This window comes from Anolis carolinensis, chromosome 1 (genome assembly GCF_035594765.1).
Source record: "Anolis carolinensis isolate JA03-04 chromosome 1, rAnoCar3.1.pri, whole genome shotgun sequence".
In the NCBI taxonomy this organism is placed as follows: Eukaryota; Metazoa; Chordata; class Lepidosauria; order Squamata; family Dactyloidae; genus Anolis; species Anolis carolinensis.
Window position 1 is genome coordinate 51,956,004 of NC_085841.1, and position 18,434 is coordinate 51,974,437.

An 18,434-nucleotide genomic window follows, 5' to 3' on the forward strand; every position below is an offset into this window, starting at 1 on the left:
TATTTCAATGGGAAGTGTGGGCCTGCTTTTAGCTGATGAAATAGTCAAGTCAATTAGGATGGTTGTTGTGTACCTTCAAGTCATTTAAGATTTAGTCTAAAGTTTAGGGTGAGGGGCAGGTAAATGACCTTGTAGGACCACAACCGGTCCGTGGGTCTTAGTTTGGGACCCCTGGTTAAAGCATTCTCCAGGAGCAGCCAAAATGTTAGATCAGGCATGGGCAAACTTCAGTCCTCCAGGTGTTTTGTACTTCAACTCCCACAATTTCTAACAGCTTATTGGCTGTTAGGGATTGTGGAAGTTGCAGTCCAAAACACCTGGAGGACCAAAGTTTGCCCATGCCTGTGTTAGATTATCTTGAATGGATCTTCCAAGGGGATGGTTTTGTTTTGGAACCTGTAACATTTGAGATAAATGTTCTGTGCTTCCCTTTGCTTCTCAGTGGTCCGTAAACACCAGCACTTTCTCCCATTGCTGCCTCTGCCTCTAGACACGTTCCAAGGTCTGCCATTAAACTCAGCAAGTTTCATTCCAATGAGTTAACACTGCAGTTGGCAATCGTGCTGCATTGGCAGCTTCTGGTACAGATGACCATCAAATTTGTTACTCATCCTTGACTCAAACTAAGATTTCTTTTTTTGATATTTTACATCAAATCACCTGTCTTCCAGGTTATGCTGCGTGCTGCAAGAAACATTTTATGGCTATGGAAAGTAATTATACTTAACAAATAATTTCCTTACTCAGCAATTCAGTATCCTTAGGCTATTCAATTATGTATGCTGAATGTGAAGCAATTACAATGCTTTGCTTTTACTAGCACTGTGCAGGAATGATGCATCGTATTCTGCATGAATAAAGATTAAAATCACCACTTGCATTTTCAAATCTGGATATCTGAAAATATGCCACATCAATGGCAGATGTAGTGGGTGACAGGAAAGTTGTGGGTATTTTTGTGGTTTTTGGATGTCTACAGCATGATTAGGATGCTGTTTCATTTCATGGGGGAAGTCCATATTTCTAAGTTTAGAGTGAAAAGATATAATTGTGTTAGTCTGTGTTGCTATGCAGAGAGATATTGTAGTACCTTTGACTAATGGAGATAAAGAAGTTTGTTGCAGAAACATCAGTGACTGAGGGTGCATCTACACTACAGAATTAACTCATGGCTCAATGTTATGGAGTCCTTGAATTTGTAGCCACAACGCCTAGGATTCCATACCATTGAGCCATGGCAATTAATATGGTGTTGAACTGCATTAATTATAGCGTATGTAGATGCACTTTAAGTAAACAATCATGATACAAAAATGAAGTGATAGCAATATGTAAGCAGCTATAGGAAACCACAGGATCAATGCAAAGCTTTAAATGCCTTAATGTTTAATGTTTTAATGTTTTATGGTATGTTTGATGATCTATATAGTTTTAATGAGATAATTTATGGTTATATATATTGCTTTTAGACTTGTAGTGTTTCTTTTATATGGTTGAAAGGCATTGAATCTTTGCCATTTATTATGTTGTGAACCACTTTTGAGTCCCCCAGGGGTGAGAAAAGCAGTATACAAATGAAATAAATAAATAATAAATAAATGTGAAAAGGTCCTTATACTGTTGAAGTTCTCAATATTTTAAATATGTCCCAGCATGGGGAACCCTTTGCCACATGCCCCGGGTTGCCCAATTTACAGCTTGCTTCATCCCACGGGGGAAGCATCTACCACCCGGCTTCCCCCCTTGTTTCAAAGCCTTCCGTGTTGCCACGGTGGTGGTGGCATATGTTGTTTGCTCTTCCCTTTAGTCATGCAGCTCTGCTGGAAGTAGAAATGCTTTGTGTAATGGGCTCCATGTCTAAAGGGGAGAGCAAGCAGTGTACAATGGGCAAATTATGATGAGATCAAAAGTCTCCTGAAGATGACAGAGGCTACACTGCCATATAATGCAATTTGAACTGCATTAGATGGTCAATGTATTCACATAATGCAGATTGAACTGCATTGATTTGGATCACATGAGTACACTGTCATACAATCCAGTTCAGTCTATATTTATAATGGCAGTGTAGATGGGGTAGTGTAGAAACCTTCTACTAGTTCAATGTTGACTTAGGCCAGCACAAAATGATAGCCAATGCCTGGGCCAGTTGAATTAAATGTTATATTCATTGATATCTACTGTTTTTCTGCACATTATTCAGATTTATTCACAATAATAGTTGTCAAGTCTATGTCACTATCAATGTATTTGTTTTGGGAAACATCTGGAAAAGAGTTGAAATAATCTACAAAAAAATTGCAACCAAGAATGGTGGTTTGTGGTCGTATGACTAATTCTGAAAAGACATCATAACTCTTACCAGAAAACTAAATGCACTTGCACCACCCAACTTAGAAAAAGAGCTAGAACTAAATCATGTCAACCAGTTATCTGTGTGGAGCAATGTTTGAAACAGTTCTCTTTCTGACTACAGAGACCATGCCTGGGGGCAGCTTTGTGTGTATGTGCAGGGCCGGCCGGAGATAAATTTATATGTAAAGCGAGGGGGGAAATTGCGCCCCCCCCCACCGGCGCCGCGGGAGGCGTGGCCATGTGCCGCGGGAGGCACATGGCCACGCCTACTGCGGCGCCGGCGGGCCCCGCCTCCTGCTCCCTGGCCCCGCCTCTCACGTAGCGTGGGAGGCGGGGTCACGGCGAGCAGCGCGGGAGGCGGGGCCAGGGCTGGCCCCGCCTCCCGCGCAGCTCACCCCGACCCTGCCTCTCACCCAGCGTGAGAGGCGGGGCCGGGGCGCACAGGCCGGGAGGCAGGGCTCCGCCCAGACGGGGCCTTGCCTCCCGCCCCGCGCGGCCTGGGCTTTTCCAGGCAGGCCGACTGCACTGGAGGTCCCTGCAGGCCGCGATCGCGGCCTGCAGGGACCTTCGGTGCAGTCTGCCCGCCTGGAAAAGGCCAGACGGGCAAGGCTGAGCTGCGCGGGAGGCGGGGCCAACCCTGGCCCCGCCTCCCACGCAGCTCACCCCGACCCCGCCTCTCACGCAACGTGAGAGGCGGGGCCGGGGCGCACAGGCCGGGAGGCAGGGCTCCGCCCAGACGGGGCCTTGCCTCCCGCCCCGCGCGGCCTGGGCTTTTCCAGGCAGGCCGACTGCACTGGAGGTCCCTGCAGGCCGCGATCGCGGCCTGCAGGGACCTTCGGTGCAGTCTGCCCGCCTGGAAAAGGCCAGACGGGCAAGGCTGAGCTGCGCGGGAGGCGGGGCCAACCCTGGCCCCGCCTCCCACGCAGCTCACCCCGACCCCGCCTCTCACGCAACGTGAGAGGCGGGGCCGGGGCGCACAGGCCGGGAGGCAGGGCTCCGCCCAGACGGGGCCTTGCCTCCCGCCCCGCGCGGCCTGGGCTTTTCCAGGCAGGCCGACTGCACTGGAGGTCCCTGCAGGCCGCGATCGCGGCCTGCAGGGACCTTCGGTGCAGTCTGCCCGCCTGGAAAAGGCCAGACGGGCAAGGCTGAGCTGCGCGGGAGGCGGGGCCAACCCTGGCCCCGCCTCCCACGCAGCTCACCCCGACCCCGCCTCTCACACAACGTGAGAGGCGGGGCCAGGGCGCACAGGCCGGCCATCCAGGGCCATCCCAGCCGGCCATGAGCTCGCTCGTCACCGAACAGGCCTTCCTGTTCGCCGGCGAGTGAGCTCATGGTCCCCGCTGGGAGGGGGGAAGCCTGACGGCGCCCCCCGGGCCCTGCGCCCGAGGCGGCCGCTGACGCGGCCGCCTAGTAACAACCGGCCCTGTGTATGTGAATGGGAATTGTAATCTCCAGAAAGTTACTTTTCCATGGTTTGTTTTGAAGGCACATGGCATTTCACCTGGTGGACCTCTTTCAACATAATAAGACTTATTTCCAGTCTAAAAGCAGAACCAAGCACATTTTACCATCTCTTAATTGGTTCTAAGACAACAGTGTTACTGTCATGGTCCCCATGTAAACTGCCCAAGTCCCTTCGGGGAGATGGTGGTTGGATATAAAAATAAAGTTATTATTATTATTATTATTATTATTATTATTATTATTATTATTATTATTGTCATTTAATCTTGTGTCCACAAAGGTTGGAGCAACTCCTCACTGATCAGTCGAGCAAGAACTCTTTGTACTCACAGGTGGTAATCTGATTTTCAAGCTTTCCTGTCAGATTGGAATAATTTTTCCCTCATTATTTATCAATGAACAATTTAATATCAATGCAGCAGTAATCCCAAATAATTGCACATTCCTTCATTTAGCTATGTAAAGCCTGAATCTCAATCTAATTTGAGGTACAAAGCAATATGGTCAGTAAATGGCTCTTGAAAAACCCAATTGTTTTACAGGCAGAAAGTCTTTTCACAGGCATTTTTCAATAGCTTTGCTAAATTGAAAACCAGTTGCCCCAATTTCAGGATCTTTGCATATTTGACAAGTAAGGTAACAATCAAGGTGAAGTGTCTAATATTAGATTAGGGAAATTCTAAGGTTCGAACACCATTTTCAAAATGAAACTAGAGATAATCCAACCAATTGTTCTCTCTATGTAAACAAGCAAACAATTCTCAGATTTGAACAATTTAGACTCTGAGTCTCCCCAAACTCATGTTTAATGTCCAAAAAATACTCTAAAGAGACAACTGATTTTTTTTGTTCCCTCAGATAAACCTTCAACTGCAGTTTAGCAGAGGCTGGAGCAGCCTGGATTATATACAACCTGCTTAACCCCATGTCTTTAGATTCAAACCAGTTTAATCCCTCTAGGATGAATGGAACCTAATCAGTTTACAGCCCAGTATCACCCCTTACTTGAATAGCAGTCTGGATTCACTGTACCCTCTTCCCCGCCTCCTTCATTTCCAAAAGCTTGAATATTCTCAATAAAAACACATAAATGCTTTATTTATTATTGTGAATAATTTATTTATTTGATTTCCCACCAAATATTTCCAAATCTGGGACTTAAAGTAACTCACAACACAATTCTAACAAATAAAACACTTGTAAGAGTTTAAATACTCTAACGTCAGCATATCCCATCTGATCTTGATCTAAGCATGATCAGACCTGGTTAATACTAGGAAGGCAGACCATCAAAGAATACTAGGTCCTGTAGGCTATATTTCAGAGGAAGGCAATCCCAAACCTCTGAATATTCCTTGGTTAACCAAACCTCATGAAATGTATGAGCTTACTTCAAGACACAAACACACACAGAATGCCAAATCAAGCTCCATAGAATTCCCCTTTCTGCTCGGTAGATAACGCTTCATTTCATAAACCCAGCGGGCACTCTCCCCATACCTACCTAGAGCCAGAAGATAGAAGCCAATAATAGTCTCTCCTTGTTCCGAGACAGGGACATCTTTGTTTGAAAAAGTGACATTGTTGTTCCTCCATGGTGCCTGGGGAGAAACCTGGAGAGACATTTTCTGCAGTCCTTGACCCAGAACGTGCCCTTCTTCCTAAGTCCTGGGGACAAACAGAAAGAAATTGACCTCTGCCTTTCTCACCCCCTTGCTCTCTCCCTCTGTTCTACAGAGCTGAGCCCTGAGACTCATAAAGCAGCAGGGAATCTTAAGGAGACAAGTAGAAGCTTTGCATCCTACTGGCCTGCTTGCAATGGTTAATCCTCTCTATTAATACTAGTGATCACCAATCTGTGACCAGACAAAGATGTCAGAGTTTTGTCATTTACCTGGGGCTGCTCCCGGGAACCACAATATGTATCTTGTCTGAAAAACCAGATCTGTATTAGAACATTAAAATATGCATGCAATCTGAAGGCAGAAGAAGGGTTTCTCTACATCAGAGCTATTGAAACTGTATGTTGAGAAAGGTTAGTGTGTTGAGAAAGGTTAGTGTGTTGGCTGCAGTGCATCGTTGTGTTGCATGAAAATAGTGAGGAACCTCTGCGTTTGTGTGAAATAATCAATAAATTATATATGTATGTGTATATGTATATATTAAATATACCTGAAAAGTTTTCATGACATGTCCCCATACCTTTTATTATTACAATCCATGTATGTGTCCATATCTCTTGTAAGAGTTGGTTTAACCTCTGGTTTGCTAGTTAAGCTAAATTAATGTGTCACAAAATGACGCTTGCCTAAAAAGGTATGTCACCAATATGAAATGTTTGTAAAGCTCTGACCTACATGGATTAAAAAATTGTACCCACTTCATAGGTACACTGTACCGATACACAATGTTCTTGACAATTTACTTGCAATGTGTTTCTTTGGGCTTTAATCTAGTTTACAAAAACATGCTTTTTATATTAAGGTTTTACAGACTTTTAGACATGGGCCCAGCCCTCCAGATTTCATCATTTTGCTGTGTCCTTGGAGATAGGAATTTGTGGTGAGCAGAACTTGGTGATGGGAGATAAGCATTCTTGTCACAAAATGGTCCTTTCTTCCAAGGTTCAAGACTCTATCACTGAAAGACAGCTCTGGATATAGAAAGTACTAGAAATAAAAAAAAATGGACAAATTGACATTCCTGCTGAAAAGGAACTATGGAAAACCCATGAGGGAAACAGACTGGACCTGTCTGGAAGAATATATAAAAAAATAAACACTAAGGAAGATGGACAAAGATTACAAAGCAAGAGAAGTGAATCACCACACATTGCTATGAAGGTTAACTTCTTCTCATCCTTCTCACTCTTCTTAGAAGAAGAAACTTAAAAAACGGTAGAATGCAGAACTGAAGCAAACCAACCTCCCCCCCTTCCTCTTCTCCCCCTTTGTCAGGGTCCAGGCTGCAGAGCACCAATAACCATGCGCAGAGACCAGAATCTATCTAATATCTTTATTAAAGAAATATATAAAGTCAATAAAAACAAGTGAAGAATATAGTTCAGAAGCAGACCTTTCAGGAAAGGTCAAATATAGTCCAGGAAAATAATGTCCAATATAAGATATTAGAGTTCAAAGTTATAATCCATTAACCGAAACACACACTTTGCCAAGCAATAGTGTGGGGAGATGACAAGGTCTTTAGTCCATTGAAGCTTGACAACAAGGCTGGATCAAAGGCTTGGTTCTTGGCTGGATCAAGGACTTGGAACGTGACAACTTGAAGCATGAAACAAGGTCCGTGGCTAAACGTGAAGCAAGGCAAGACTTGAAACTAGATCCGGGAAGCAGGGAACAAGGAATATGAAGTCCACACACGATCTCTCTCCTCAAGCTGAACAATTGACTCCGCAAGGTTCCCCTTGCGGCAAAACCCCTATATAGGGTCTTGTTTTCCCGCCAACAGAACACTTTCCCTGGAGAACAAGAAGTGAAACCCAACTCTGTCCAGATGCATGACTCCTTAGAATTTCCCAAGGGAAGCAGACCTAATCAGCTAATTGTCTGGCAGTGATTCTGAGGCTCCGGCGATTAGCCTCCCTGACCCCTCTATCTCTATTATAATTGTCCTTTCGGGAAAACGGGGGAGAATTCTGCCCAAGGCTTGTTTGGTTAACTTCCTGAGGACAAACATCTTCCAGGTGGCGAGGCTCCGATTCGAGCTGAACCGGTGGAAATCCCATGTTTTCCTCCTCATCTGCCACAATAACACTAGGAACGGGACTACAAGGCCCATGAGACATCACACTATCCCCCTCCTCAAGGCCCCTCTCCAACATGGCCGCTCTCCTCGAGTCGCGGGGCCGCGGCTTGGCAGGGTAGGCCTGATGGAAGCGGCAAACTAAGTCGGGGGCATGGACCGTGGAAGCGTCTTCCCAAGAGCGTTCTTCGGGCCCAAAACCCACCCAGTCAATGAGATACTGAAGGCGGCGGCGATGAAAGCGAGAATCCAAAATGTCCTGAACCTCGAATTCCTCCTCCCCGTCCACCAAAACAGGGGCGGGGGCCGGCCGGTCCACATCGGGGCATACCCCATCTGCCGGAAGGAGCAGGGAACAATGAAACACCGGATGAATGCGCATGGAGCGCGGAAGTTGGAGTTTGAAAGTCACGGGGTTAAGTTGCGCCACCACTGGGTAGGGACCAATGAAGCGGGCATCTAACTTTCGGCAAGGACGGTGGGAGGGCAAAAAGCGAGTGGACAACAGAACTCCTACCTTGATTTCAGGGCCTGGCTGGCGATGGTCGTCAGCGTGGCGTTTATAGTCCTCCTTGGCTTGATCCAGTTGTTGGTGCAAGAGTTGTTGTACCGCTGTGAGTTCTTGCAGCCAGTCCTCCGCTGCAGGGACTTCTGAAGTTTCAATGACAGAAGGGAAGAAACGCGGATGGAAGCCGTAGTTCGCAAAGAACGGGGTTTCTTTAGTTGAAGCCTGGACACCATTGTTGTAAGCAAACTCCGATAGAGGTAATAGGGAAGCCCAATTGTCCTGTTGATAGTTTACATAACAGCGAAGGTATTGTTCCAAAGTGGCATTGGTGCGCTCAGTTTGCCCATCCGTTTGGGGATGGTGAGCTGAAGATAAACGAGAGTCTATGCCCAATAGTTTCTGTAGTGCTTTCCAGAAACGAGAGGTGAATTGAGATCCACGGTCAGTGACTAAACTCTTGGGCAATCCATGTAGCCGGAAAATATGCTGAAGGAATAAATCTGCAGTCTCTTTGGCCATGGGGAGACCATCGCAGGGAATGAAATGGGCCAACTTGGTAAAAAGGTCCACCACCACTAGGATCGTGGTAAATCCAAGGGAGGGTGGTAGGTCAGTGATAAAATCCGCGGAAATTATCTCCCATGGGCGAGGTGGAGTAGGAAGGGGATGCAGTAGCCCTGGCGGCTTTTCCCTTCTTGTCTTGGAACGCTGACATACCGGGCAGGTATTGACATATTTCTCCACATCTTTGCGGATCTTGGGCCACCAGAAATCCCGTAGGATCAAGTGCATGGTTTTGAAAAGTCCAAAATGCCCTGCTGGCTTGCAGTCATGACACAGATGAAGTGCCTTTTCTCTGCCTGGACCTGGAGGGATGTAAACATGATTCCTGTAGCATAGTAGCCCATCCTTAAGGGAGAAAGGGAAACGTAGTCCTTGGCGAATCTGTTCTTGAGCCCAGGCATCTGCCTGCTGACTGGCTCTAATTTCTTGAGTGCAAAGGGGTTCTGGGTTAGAGGGAGTTGGTTCAATTGAAGTGGATTTGGTGTTTCCCACTGTGAGCGTGGCAAAGTTTTCGGGCTGTAGCAATCGAGATTCGGAGGTCTCTCTGCGTCCTGCAGCATACTCTGGTTTCCGTGATAGAGCATCTGCCTGCTTGGTCTGAGCCGGGGTTACATAATGGATCTGGAAGTCAAAACGTTCAAAGAATAAAGCCCAGCGCTGCTGCCTTTGATTTAGCTTTTGTGCGGTCCTTAGGTGTTCCAAATTTCGATGATCAGTATGAACCTCAATGGGAAATTTGGCCCCTTCTAACCAATGTCTCCAATTTTCAAAGGCTGCCTTTATGGCCAAAAGTTCTTTCTCCCAAATAGTGTAATTTCTCTCTGGGGCTGTTAGTTGACGGGAGTAATAGGCACAAGGGTGAAGATGTTCTCCCACTGGTTGCATGAGTATAGCCCCAATTGCCACATCAGAGGCGTCAGCCTGCACAACAAAAGGGGTTTTAGGATCAGGGTGCTGTAGAATTGGCTGGGTCATGAATAACTTCTTTAGTTGCTGGAACCCTTTCTCTGCTTGCTCCGTCCAGCGGAAAGGCTGTTTCCCACGGATGCAGCTGGTGATTGGGTCAGACCAGCGGGCGAAGTCTGGGATGAATTTGCGGTAGTAGTTTGCGAACCCCAAGAAGCGTTGCACTTCCTTCTTGTTGGTTGGCGCCCGCCATTCCAATACTGCTGAAACCTTTGCCGGGTCCATGGAGAGCCCTAGTGGCGAGACGCGGTATCCCAGGAAGTCTACCTCTTGTAGATCAAAGGCGCATTTTTCTAACTTGGCATATAGTCCATGATCCCGCAATCATTGTAGCACCATTCTGACGTGTTGCTCGTGTTCCGATTGTGATCTAGAAAACACCAAAAAATCGTCCAAATATATGATCAAGAACCGATCTAGATAATCCTGGAAGATATCGTTGACAAAATGCTGGAACGTTGCGGGAGCTCCGGATAATCCGTAATTCATGACTAGGGACTCAAATAATCCGAATTTGGTCTGGAAGGCGGTTTTCCATTCGTCCCCTTCTCTGATGCGAACTAGATTGTAAGCCCCCCGGAGATCCAGCTTGGTGTAAACCTTGGCCCCTCGGAGCCGGTCTAATAGGTCTGAGATCAAAGGCAGGGGGTAGCGATTCCGTTTCGTGATATTGTTCAATGCTCTATAGTCCACAACCAAGCGTAGGTCCCCTGACTTCTTTTTCACAAACATCACTGGGGAAGCAGCTGGGGATTGAGAGGGTCTGATGAACCCCTTGCGAAGGTTGGACTCTATAAACTCCCTGAGAGCTTCTTGCTCTGGTTCAGTCAGGGAGTAGAGGTGTCCTCGCGGAATAGGGGCCCCCTCCACCAAGTCAATGGCACAGTCGTAGGGTCTATGTGGGGGTAGTTTCTCGGCTTCCTTTTCATTGAAAACATCACAAAAGTCCGAATATTTCTTGGGCAAGGTGATAATGGGCTCAGCGTCTGTGGCATGGCAGACCTTGGCTACTAGACAATGATTTTGGCAATATCTTGAGGCAAACTGTAGTTCTCTGTTGGACCAGGAGATGTTTGGGTCGTGGAGTGTCAGCCATGGAATCCCCAAAATCACAGGGAAGTAGGGAACCTCGGTAACGAAGAAGGAAATTTCTTCCATGTGTTCCCTTATCCACATCCTGGTGGGTTCAGTCCATTGGCTTACTGGACCTGTCTTTACGGGACGGCCCTCTATGGCCTGCACCACCCGGGCATTCTTGAAATCATGATATTGTAATCCTAGAGAGTCGGCATACTCTCTATCGATGAAGTTGTTTGTTGCCCCTGAGTCTATCATGGCATGGATCATGACGGGTCCTTTTTTCACTGACCACAGCGTGACCACCAGGAGAAATAGGACCCCGGTTTGTGGCTCTTGAGTGGGGTTTTTGACCGGGTTGGCGAGCCTCTCTATGCCCGGTCGCTGGCTTCCCCCACCGGCTTTGCTCCAGCCGCCTCGGCCGTCTCCGTCTCCGCGGAGGACGCTGCCGCCAGGCGGGCGGCGGGCTTTCTTTTGGCTGGACATTCTCTGGCGAAGTGGCCCCCGTTCCCGCAGTACCAACACAGATTCAAACGTTGGCGGTGGGCCTTTTCGGCAACATCTAGTCTGGGGCGCACATTGCCCAACTGCATCGGTTCCTCCTCGCTTCCCATGGGGGTTGGGGCTGGCGGTGGGGATCTCCATACTGGACGTGGTTGAACACTGGCAGAAGCGGGGGGTTTCACTCCGGCTCTTCCACTCTGGCCTCGGAGCCACTGTTTTTTGTTGGCTATTAGGGCTTCGGCTCGTAAACACTGGTTGATGAGTCTCTCAAGAGTCCCTGGAGGATCCACCTTAGAGATCTCTTCTTGCATCTCGAAGTTGAGGCCCTCACGAAACTGTCCTCTAAGGGCTACATCGTTCCAGCCGGTGCTTTGAGCCAGCACCCGGAACTCGGCTATGTACCGGGACAACGGCCTGTCCCCTTGGAAGAGACGCCGGAGTTTATGGCCGGCCGCCTCCTCGTCGTCTTCGATCTCCCAGGTCTTTCTAAGGTGATTCAAGAAATTTTGCGCAGAGCTTAGGTGCGCGGAACCCGCATCAAACAGCGCCGTCGCCCAATTGGCCGCAGGCCCATCTAGGAGGCTGTAGATCCACGCCACTTTGACATCTTCTTGAGGAAATTCAGCTTGGCGGGCTTCTAAGTACGCCTGGCATTGGCGACGGAAAACATGAACCTTGGAGGCTTCTCCAGAAAACTTGGTTGGTAGCGCTAGGGCAGGGAGACGCACACCGCGTTCCTTCAAGCCCAGTATTTCACCCTCCTGTGTTCGGAGAGTATCACGGATTCGATTGAATTCTTCTTGGGAAATGGTGTAACTGGCCGGTTGAGCCTCCGCTCCGGTTCCTGTAGACATTCTGGCCTTAGGTTAATTGGTGCTTAAGTTGGCGGAGTCAAACTGTCAGGGTCCAGGCTGCAGAGCACCAATAACCATGTGCAGAGACCAGAATCTATCTAATATCTTTATTAAAAAAATATATAAAGTCAATAAAAACAAGTGAAGAATATAGTTCAGAAGCAGACCTTTCAGGAAAGGCCAAATATAGTCCAGGAAAATAATGTCCAATATAAGATATTAGAGTTCAAAGTTATAATCCATTAACCGAAACACACACTTTGCCAAGCAATAGTGTGGGGAGATGACAAGGTCTTTAGTCCATTGAAGCTTGACAACAAGGCTGGATCAAAGGCTTGGTTCTTGGCTGGATCAAGGACTTGGAACGTGACAACTTGAAGCATGAAACAAGGTCCGTGGCTAAACGTGAAGCAAGGCAAGACTTGAAACTAGATCCGGGAAGCAGGGAACAAGGAATATGAAGTCCACACACGATCTCTCTCCTCAAGCTGAACAATTGACTCCGCAAGGTTCCCCTTGCGGCAAAACCCCTATATAGGGTCTTGTTTTCCCGCCAACAGAACACTTTCCCTGGAGAACAAGAAGTGAAACCCAACTCTGTCCAGATGCATGACTCCTTAGAATTTCCCAAGGGAAGCAGACCTAATCAGCTAATTGTCTGGCAGTGATTCTGAGGCTCCGGCAATTAGCCTCCCTGACTCCTCTATCTCTATTATAATTGTCCTTTCGGGAAAACGGGGGAGAATTCTGCCCAAGGCTTGTTTGGTTAACTTCCTGAGGACAAACATCTTCCAGGTGGCGAGGCTCCGATTCGAGCTGAACCGGTGGAAATCCCATGTTTTCCTCCTCATCTGCCACAATAGCACTAGGAACGGGACTACAAGGCCCATGAGACATCACACCCTTTCTCAGTCTTCCCGTTGTTCACTCCCCCCCATCTCCCTTTGCTCCCCTCCAGTTTCCCTTTTTCAAATAACCCCGTCCTACTCCTCACCTTCCCCCTTCTCTTCATGTTTTAGATTGCACTCTGTAAAAAAAAATCAATAAAAATTATTTAAACTGCAATTTTAATTTTTTTAAAGGTGTGAATGTGTGTACAGTTGCATATTAGTATATTACTCTTAGTGCACACACTTAACAGAAAATAAGTTTATTCATATCATGTTTTTAAAAAACAATAAAAAGTAGAGTGTCCATGACTGTGTGGCTGAAAATAATATGAAGAATTGGAAATGTTATGAATTTGTTTCTCGTGCTGTTTCTATAAATGTTTTGAAAATAATTTGCAATAAATTCATCATACCGAAGGCTTAGGCATTTTTCAAATTACTGTTGCAACTTACTAGGAGATACATAGCAAATGTTTGTGATGTGTTCTGTCATGTTTAAGTTGAATTTTTGGTTATTTTTTGTTAGTTCTTATAATTTTATATTGAGATTGTTTTATCCACTGTTTTGATTTGTTATTTGTTGTTTTTGGCATTGAATGTTTGCCACTTCGTTACTTTTGCTGGAAACCACCTTGAATCCCCTCGGAGAGATAGGATGGGTTATAAATAAGGTATTATTATAATTATAAATGCGGACCACCCTGTAATAGTGAGGTGCATTTAGCACAAGGAAATGTGTGGCTGGCTATGGTATGATTTCTTTTCATCAGTATAGACAAGCCCAGTGTTCAAAGTGATTATGTACAAAAAGTCAAATAAAAGGACTGAATGTAAGTTCCAACCAGACAGCCCTACTGCAATACATGGGATTTCTTAGTTGCAACTAACATAGTTAAAGGTAAAGGTTTTCCCCTGACATTAAGTCTAGTCGTGTCTGACTCTGGGGGTTGGTGCTCATCTCCATTTCTAAGCTGAAGAGCTGGCGTTGTTTGTAGACACCTCCAAGGTCATGTGGCTGGCATGACTACATGGAGCACCGTTACTTTCCCACCGGAGAGGTACCTATTGATGTACTCACATCTGCTTGTTTTCGAACTGCTAGGTTGGCAGAAGATGGGGTTAGCAGTGGGAGCTCACTCTGCTCCCTAGATTCGAACCTGCGACCTTTCATTCAGCAAGTTCAACAGCTCAGCAGTTTAATCTGCTGTGCCATCCAGGGACTCCAACTACCATAAGTCCCACCAATTTCCATGGGTCTACTCTAGACAAGGGTAACATTGGATTCAATTTATATGGATACAAGTCTGTTCCAAACTTATATTTATTTTAAAAAGAAACATTCAGTGTCATGCCAATGGAGTTTGGCTTACATAATAGGGAATTCTCTTCCTTCCCATCCTCCCCTTCCCCTTGCAGTGCCCCATCTGTTCTGGGAGATTCCCCAGTTGTCCAGAGCACACTTTAAAGCAGTGTGTGTGTGTGTGTGTGTGTGTGTGTGTGTGTGTGTGTGTGTGTGTGTGTAGTGCATGCATAAATTGTCCTCCTCCTTTCCAGTGACAGAAAGTGCTCTGTCAGCAGCAGATGCCAATTGCATTGAACCCATTATTTAAAGGAATTAGATAAATAAATATGTGGAAGGTCTAGTTGTTCAGCATGTGGTCCAAAGGAGAATTCCTTGTATAAGATACTAAATTTTACCCCATATTTGTGTGTATACCTTCAAATTGCTTCTGGACTTACAGCTGCCCCATGAACTTCATAAGACTTTCTTAGAGGGATTGGCCTGCTGCTTCCTCTGAAATATAGCTGGGTTCTGAAAAATGACAGTACACTTCTGTATCTCCAGTTGCCTTTTATCTTGTAAAGTTCCACTCTTTGTGAAGAAAGGGTGTAGTTGTGGACCTGATTCCTTACAATGAGGTCTTCATATATGGATGGATGGCTTTGATCAGTACCAAATGTGACAATTCATATTGTAAATTACACAACAAGCTATAAATCCTTTAGAAGCTATATACCCAGATTCATATTATTTGATATATTCTGGTACCAGCAGCTCTAGATTTATTTTTAATGACCATCTTTCACGAATGTTACTACACATTTCGTACTCTGAAATTTATGTTAATATTCAAAAACTGAACTCAAGGCTTGAGATATGGGCTAGGATTTTGAGAGATCAGGTTTTGAATTCTTGTTCAGCCCTGAAAACCCACTGGGAGACCTTGGGGTAAGTCTCATTCTTTGTTTTAATTGCTGAGTTCCATTGCCTCCCAATTTCTGGACTTCTTAGATTACCTGAAGAAAGGACCGTTTCCATAAGTACAAATAGATGCTACGAACATTACACACCCCAACAAATTTCTTTCTTGGCATCTTGGTTTTTAGGCCTGTTCCTGGGGTTATTTGGGGCACTGATTCAGAAAATTGCATTAGATAAACGGCATCAACTCTAGTTTCTTTAATATGGTTATTGTGATTTTCTATGGGCGAGCAGATAGTGACTGGTAGATTGCATATGTTTGGTATCTCAAAAATGAGAGCTGATAGGGGAAAACTCATGATATTTTTGGAATTGGCAGGTCAAATACACCCAATAACAACAACAACAACAACAACAACAACAACAACACTTTATTTATATACCGCTCTATCTCCCGTGGGGACTCAGGGCGGTTTACACATGGTAAACATTCAATACCAGCACACAACATACAACAATCCAATAATAACATCACAGTTTAAACATGATAAAAAATTAAAAATTAATTGCACAATTTGTTTGAAAAAACTGCAATTGCAACTAGCTTCTGATGAAAGATATACTTTACCTCTTCTATGCTGCCTGAGAATTTCTGGTTTGTGCCATCACTGGTGGTTGGTCAATTTTTTTGTTCTGCTTTCTTTTTGTTTTCTGACAAAGAGATGATTTATCATATATTCCCACAAAACACTGAGCTCATGGGATTGTTCCAATTTGGCATTCTCATTTAGAATAGCTTTAAATGATTTTATTATAATTTTCTGGCTCAGAACTTACTCCTTTAAACCAACAGTTCTACACACCCATTTATAGGCTGGGTGTTTTGTGAGGTATTCCAAAAAGTCACTTTTCTGACCTTTGCTAATGATAGAGTTCATTTGTTGAACGAAATCTGAGATGAAGGTTTCATACTGGCTTTCTAAAAACCCAGTGGAAATAGTGTTTCTGGGCATCCATCTTTCTTCATTGTTTGATAAATATTAATAGTGCAGTTTCAGAAAAACTGAATGGAGATTTGACCTTTGGCAGCCGCTGGTTCTTCTATTGGCTACCAGAAGGACTCAGGCACCTGAGCTGTGTAGTAAAGAATATGAAATATTTCATCATATGGACAATTTAAATAGAAGCACCATTATGACACAGAAAGAATATAAACATTTATGTAGACACTCCATTCTGGCAAAACATTCACACTGGGTGTTTTATAGCATCCAGATTTCTGCCAATATAGGATAAATGCAATATTTTAGAACCAAACTAATAGTCTGTCCTTTGTAGGAGAGAGCAAAGGCATCTTTGTATACATGTCTAATGGCATTTTCTGGAGAGACCCAGAAACCATTAGCCTTTTGTAGTAATTAATGGGATACCAATGGGCCAGTTCAACAAACTAAATCATTCTGGGGAAACAGTCTACACTCAATTTAGGATGGATTTCTGTGAGCCATGATGTGAAGTGGCTCTTTTTGTAAACTTTGGCATGGCCAAGGCATTCATGGTAGAAAGCAATTCATCGTTATAGCTATTAGCCTGCAGGAGGAAACACTTTGTGCCAAGCCGCTGAAAACTGTACCTTGAAATTGCACCTGCCAGAATGGGTGCCAAAACCAGTGATGGCTACTTTGGCAGCCTTTGCTGACAGGTGTGTGCAGCAGGGAGGGGGAAATTCCAACTTGGAGATTCCATATTGCTTTGGAAGCAGGGCTGTCCTTCTTTCTGCTTGTTTGCTTTATAAAACATACAGGTATTTTTTTTTTGTTAGTAACCCCCCTCCCCTCAAAATATAAAAATGTCTAGCCCACACATTTAAAGTTAATTCTCTCTTAAATTGGTGCTATGAATCTTCCCTGCCCTGAAAAGGGAACCCACCAAATACTATTCCGAGTTCTACTATGTGTCTTGTTAATGGATTTTATATTCATGAACTTTATATTAAAGGATTTGTATTAAGGTGTTTTAGAAGCCTAAGATAAACATCATAAAGCAGAATTTCCAACATTTATTATTTTTAAAACCTTACCATAGAGATTTTCAAACTACAGACAATAGCTGATGTAGAGTTTGTGTTAGACATGCATACCCTCACGGGAATGTACATATTCAATATTGTACTGTCTCACTTCAGAGCAGGAAAGCTGTGAAGGTCAGCTTGTGGGGATACAAAATTGAAGGCAAATCTGTATTCCTACAAATGAACCCAGTGATCAAATAATTCCTCACAGTTGTGTGCATCAGCAAAGAGACTTGCATATTAGGCCCATGTTAAAATTGCTGCAACTAATACTAACTTGTATGTGCATGGGCCTTCAAGTTACCTATCAACTTATGGTGACCCCATGAAATTCAAAGAATGTTTTAGGTGAGGGATACTCAGAAGTGGTTTGCCAGTTCCTATAGCATGTAAGGTTTGTTGGCAATCTTCTTTCCAAGTACTAACTGGGACTGATCCTGCTTAGTTTCCAAGATCAGATGGAACTGGGTCCCTTTAGAGCAGTGGTTCCCAACCTTTTTTTGACCAGGGCCCACTTGACCAGGGCCCAATTTGAACAGCGGCCACTTGACCAGGGACCACTTTGACCAGGGACCACTCTCCAACATGAGTGTCAAAAGGGTTACGAATCGGTTTTTGGTCAGCATTAGATTCGGTTTGGTTATTTGGGGTGGCTGATTCAGAAAATTGCATTGGATAGACCACATCAGCTCTAGTTTCTTATACAGAACATATGCCATCCAGTAGTCACCATCTACTCGCCCACAGAAAACCATATTTAATAATCTAGAGCTGATGTGGTCTATCCAATTAAATGATCAGCTCTGCAGAAAGGAGCAGAAATAAAATTAATAAAATTAAATAAATAAATAAAGAGGAAGGAGGTTCGCGGACGGGATTTTAGTTCTCATGGCCCACTGCTGGGCCATGGCCCACAGTTTGGGAATCACTGCTTTAGAGTATTTAGGCCCTAATACTAAAATGAAGCATACTAAATGTGGCAAGGAAAAACATGCCCTATGTGTAACAAACATTTTTTCAATACCCCAAGTATTGAAACAGGATCTTCTTTAGCACAGGCCACTTATACTTAGGATCCCAGTATTGTGGTTGGTGGGGGCAAATAAGAGAAACAAGAGCCTTTTCTTGCCCCCTTTTGAGATTGAAAAGAACGGCAGTAATTCTGTGTTGTTCCTCTTAACTTTGTAGCCCAGAATAAACCAAATATTGAAGTCAA

At 44.9% G+C, this 18,434-nt stretch overlaps 1 protein-coding gene across 1 annotated transcript in view; it reads right to left on the reverse strand.

Annotated features, from left to right (window-relative positions):
* LOC100557471 (opsin-5) overlaps window positions 1–6,750 on the reverse strand; it is a 36,643-nt gene extending 29,893 nt beyond the window's left edge. Inside the window, exon 1 of the mRNA XM_003215935.3 lies at window positions 5,324–6,750. Within this exon, the coding sequence (XP_003215983.2) occupies window positions 5,324–5,444 (121 nt within the window). The 5' untranslated portion in view covers window positions 5,445–6,750. The remainder of the gene's footprint in view (window positions 1–5,323) is intronic.
* Between the last annotated feature and the right edge of the window lie 11,684 nt (window positions 6,751–18,434).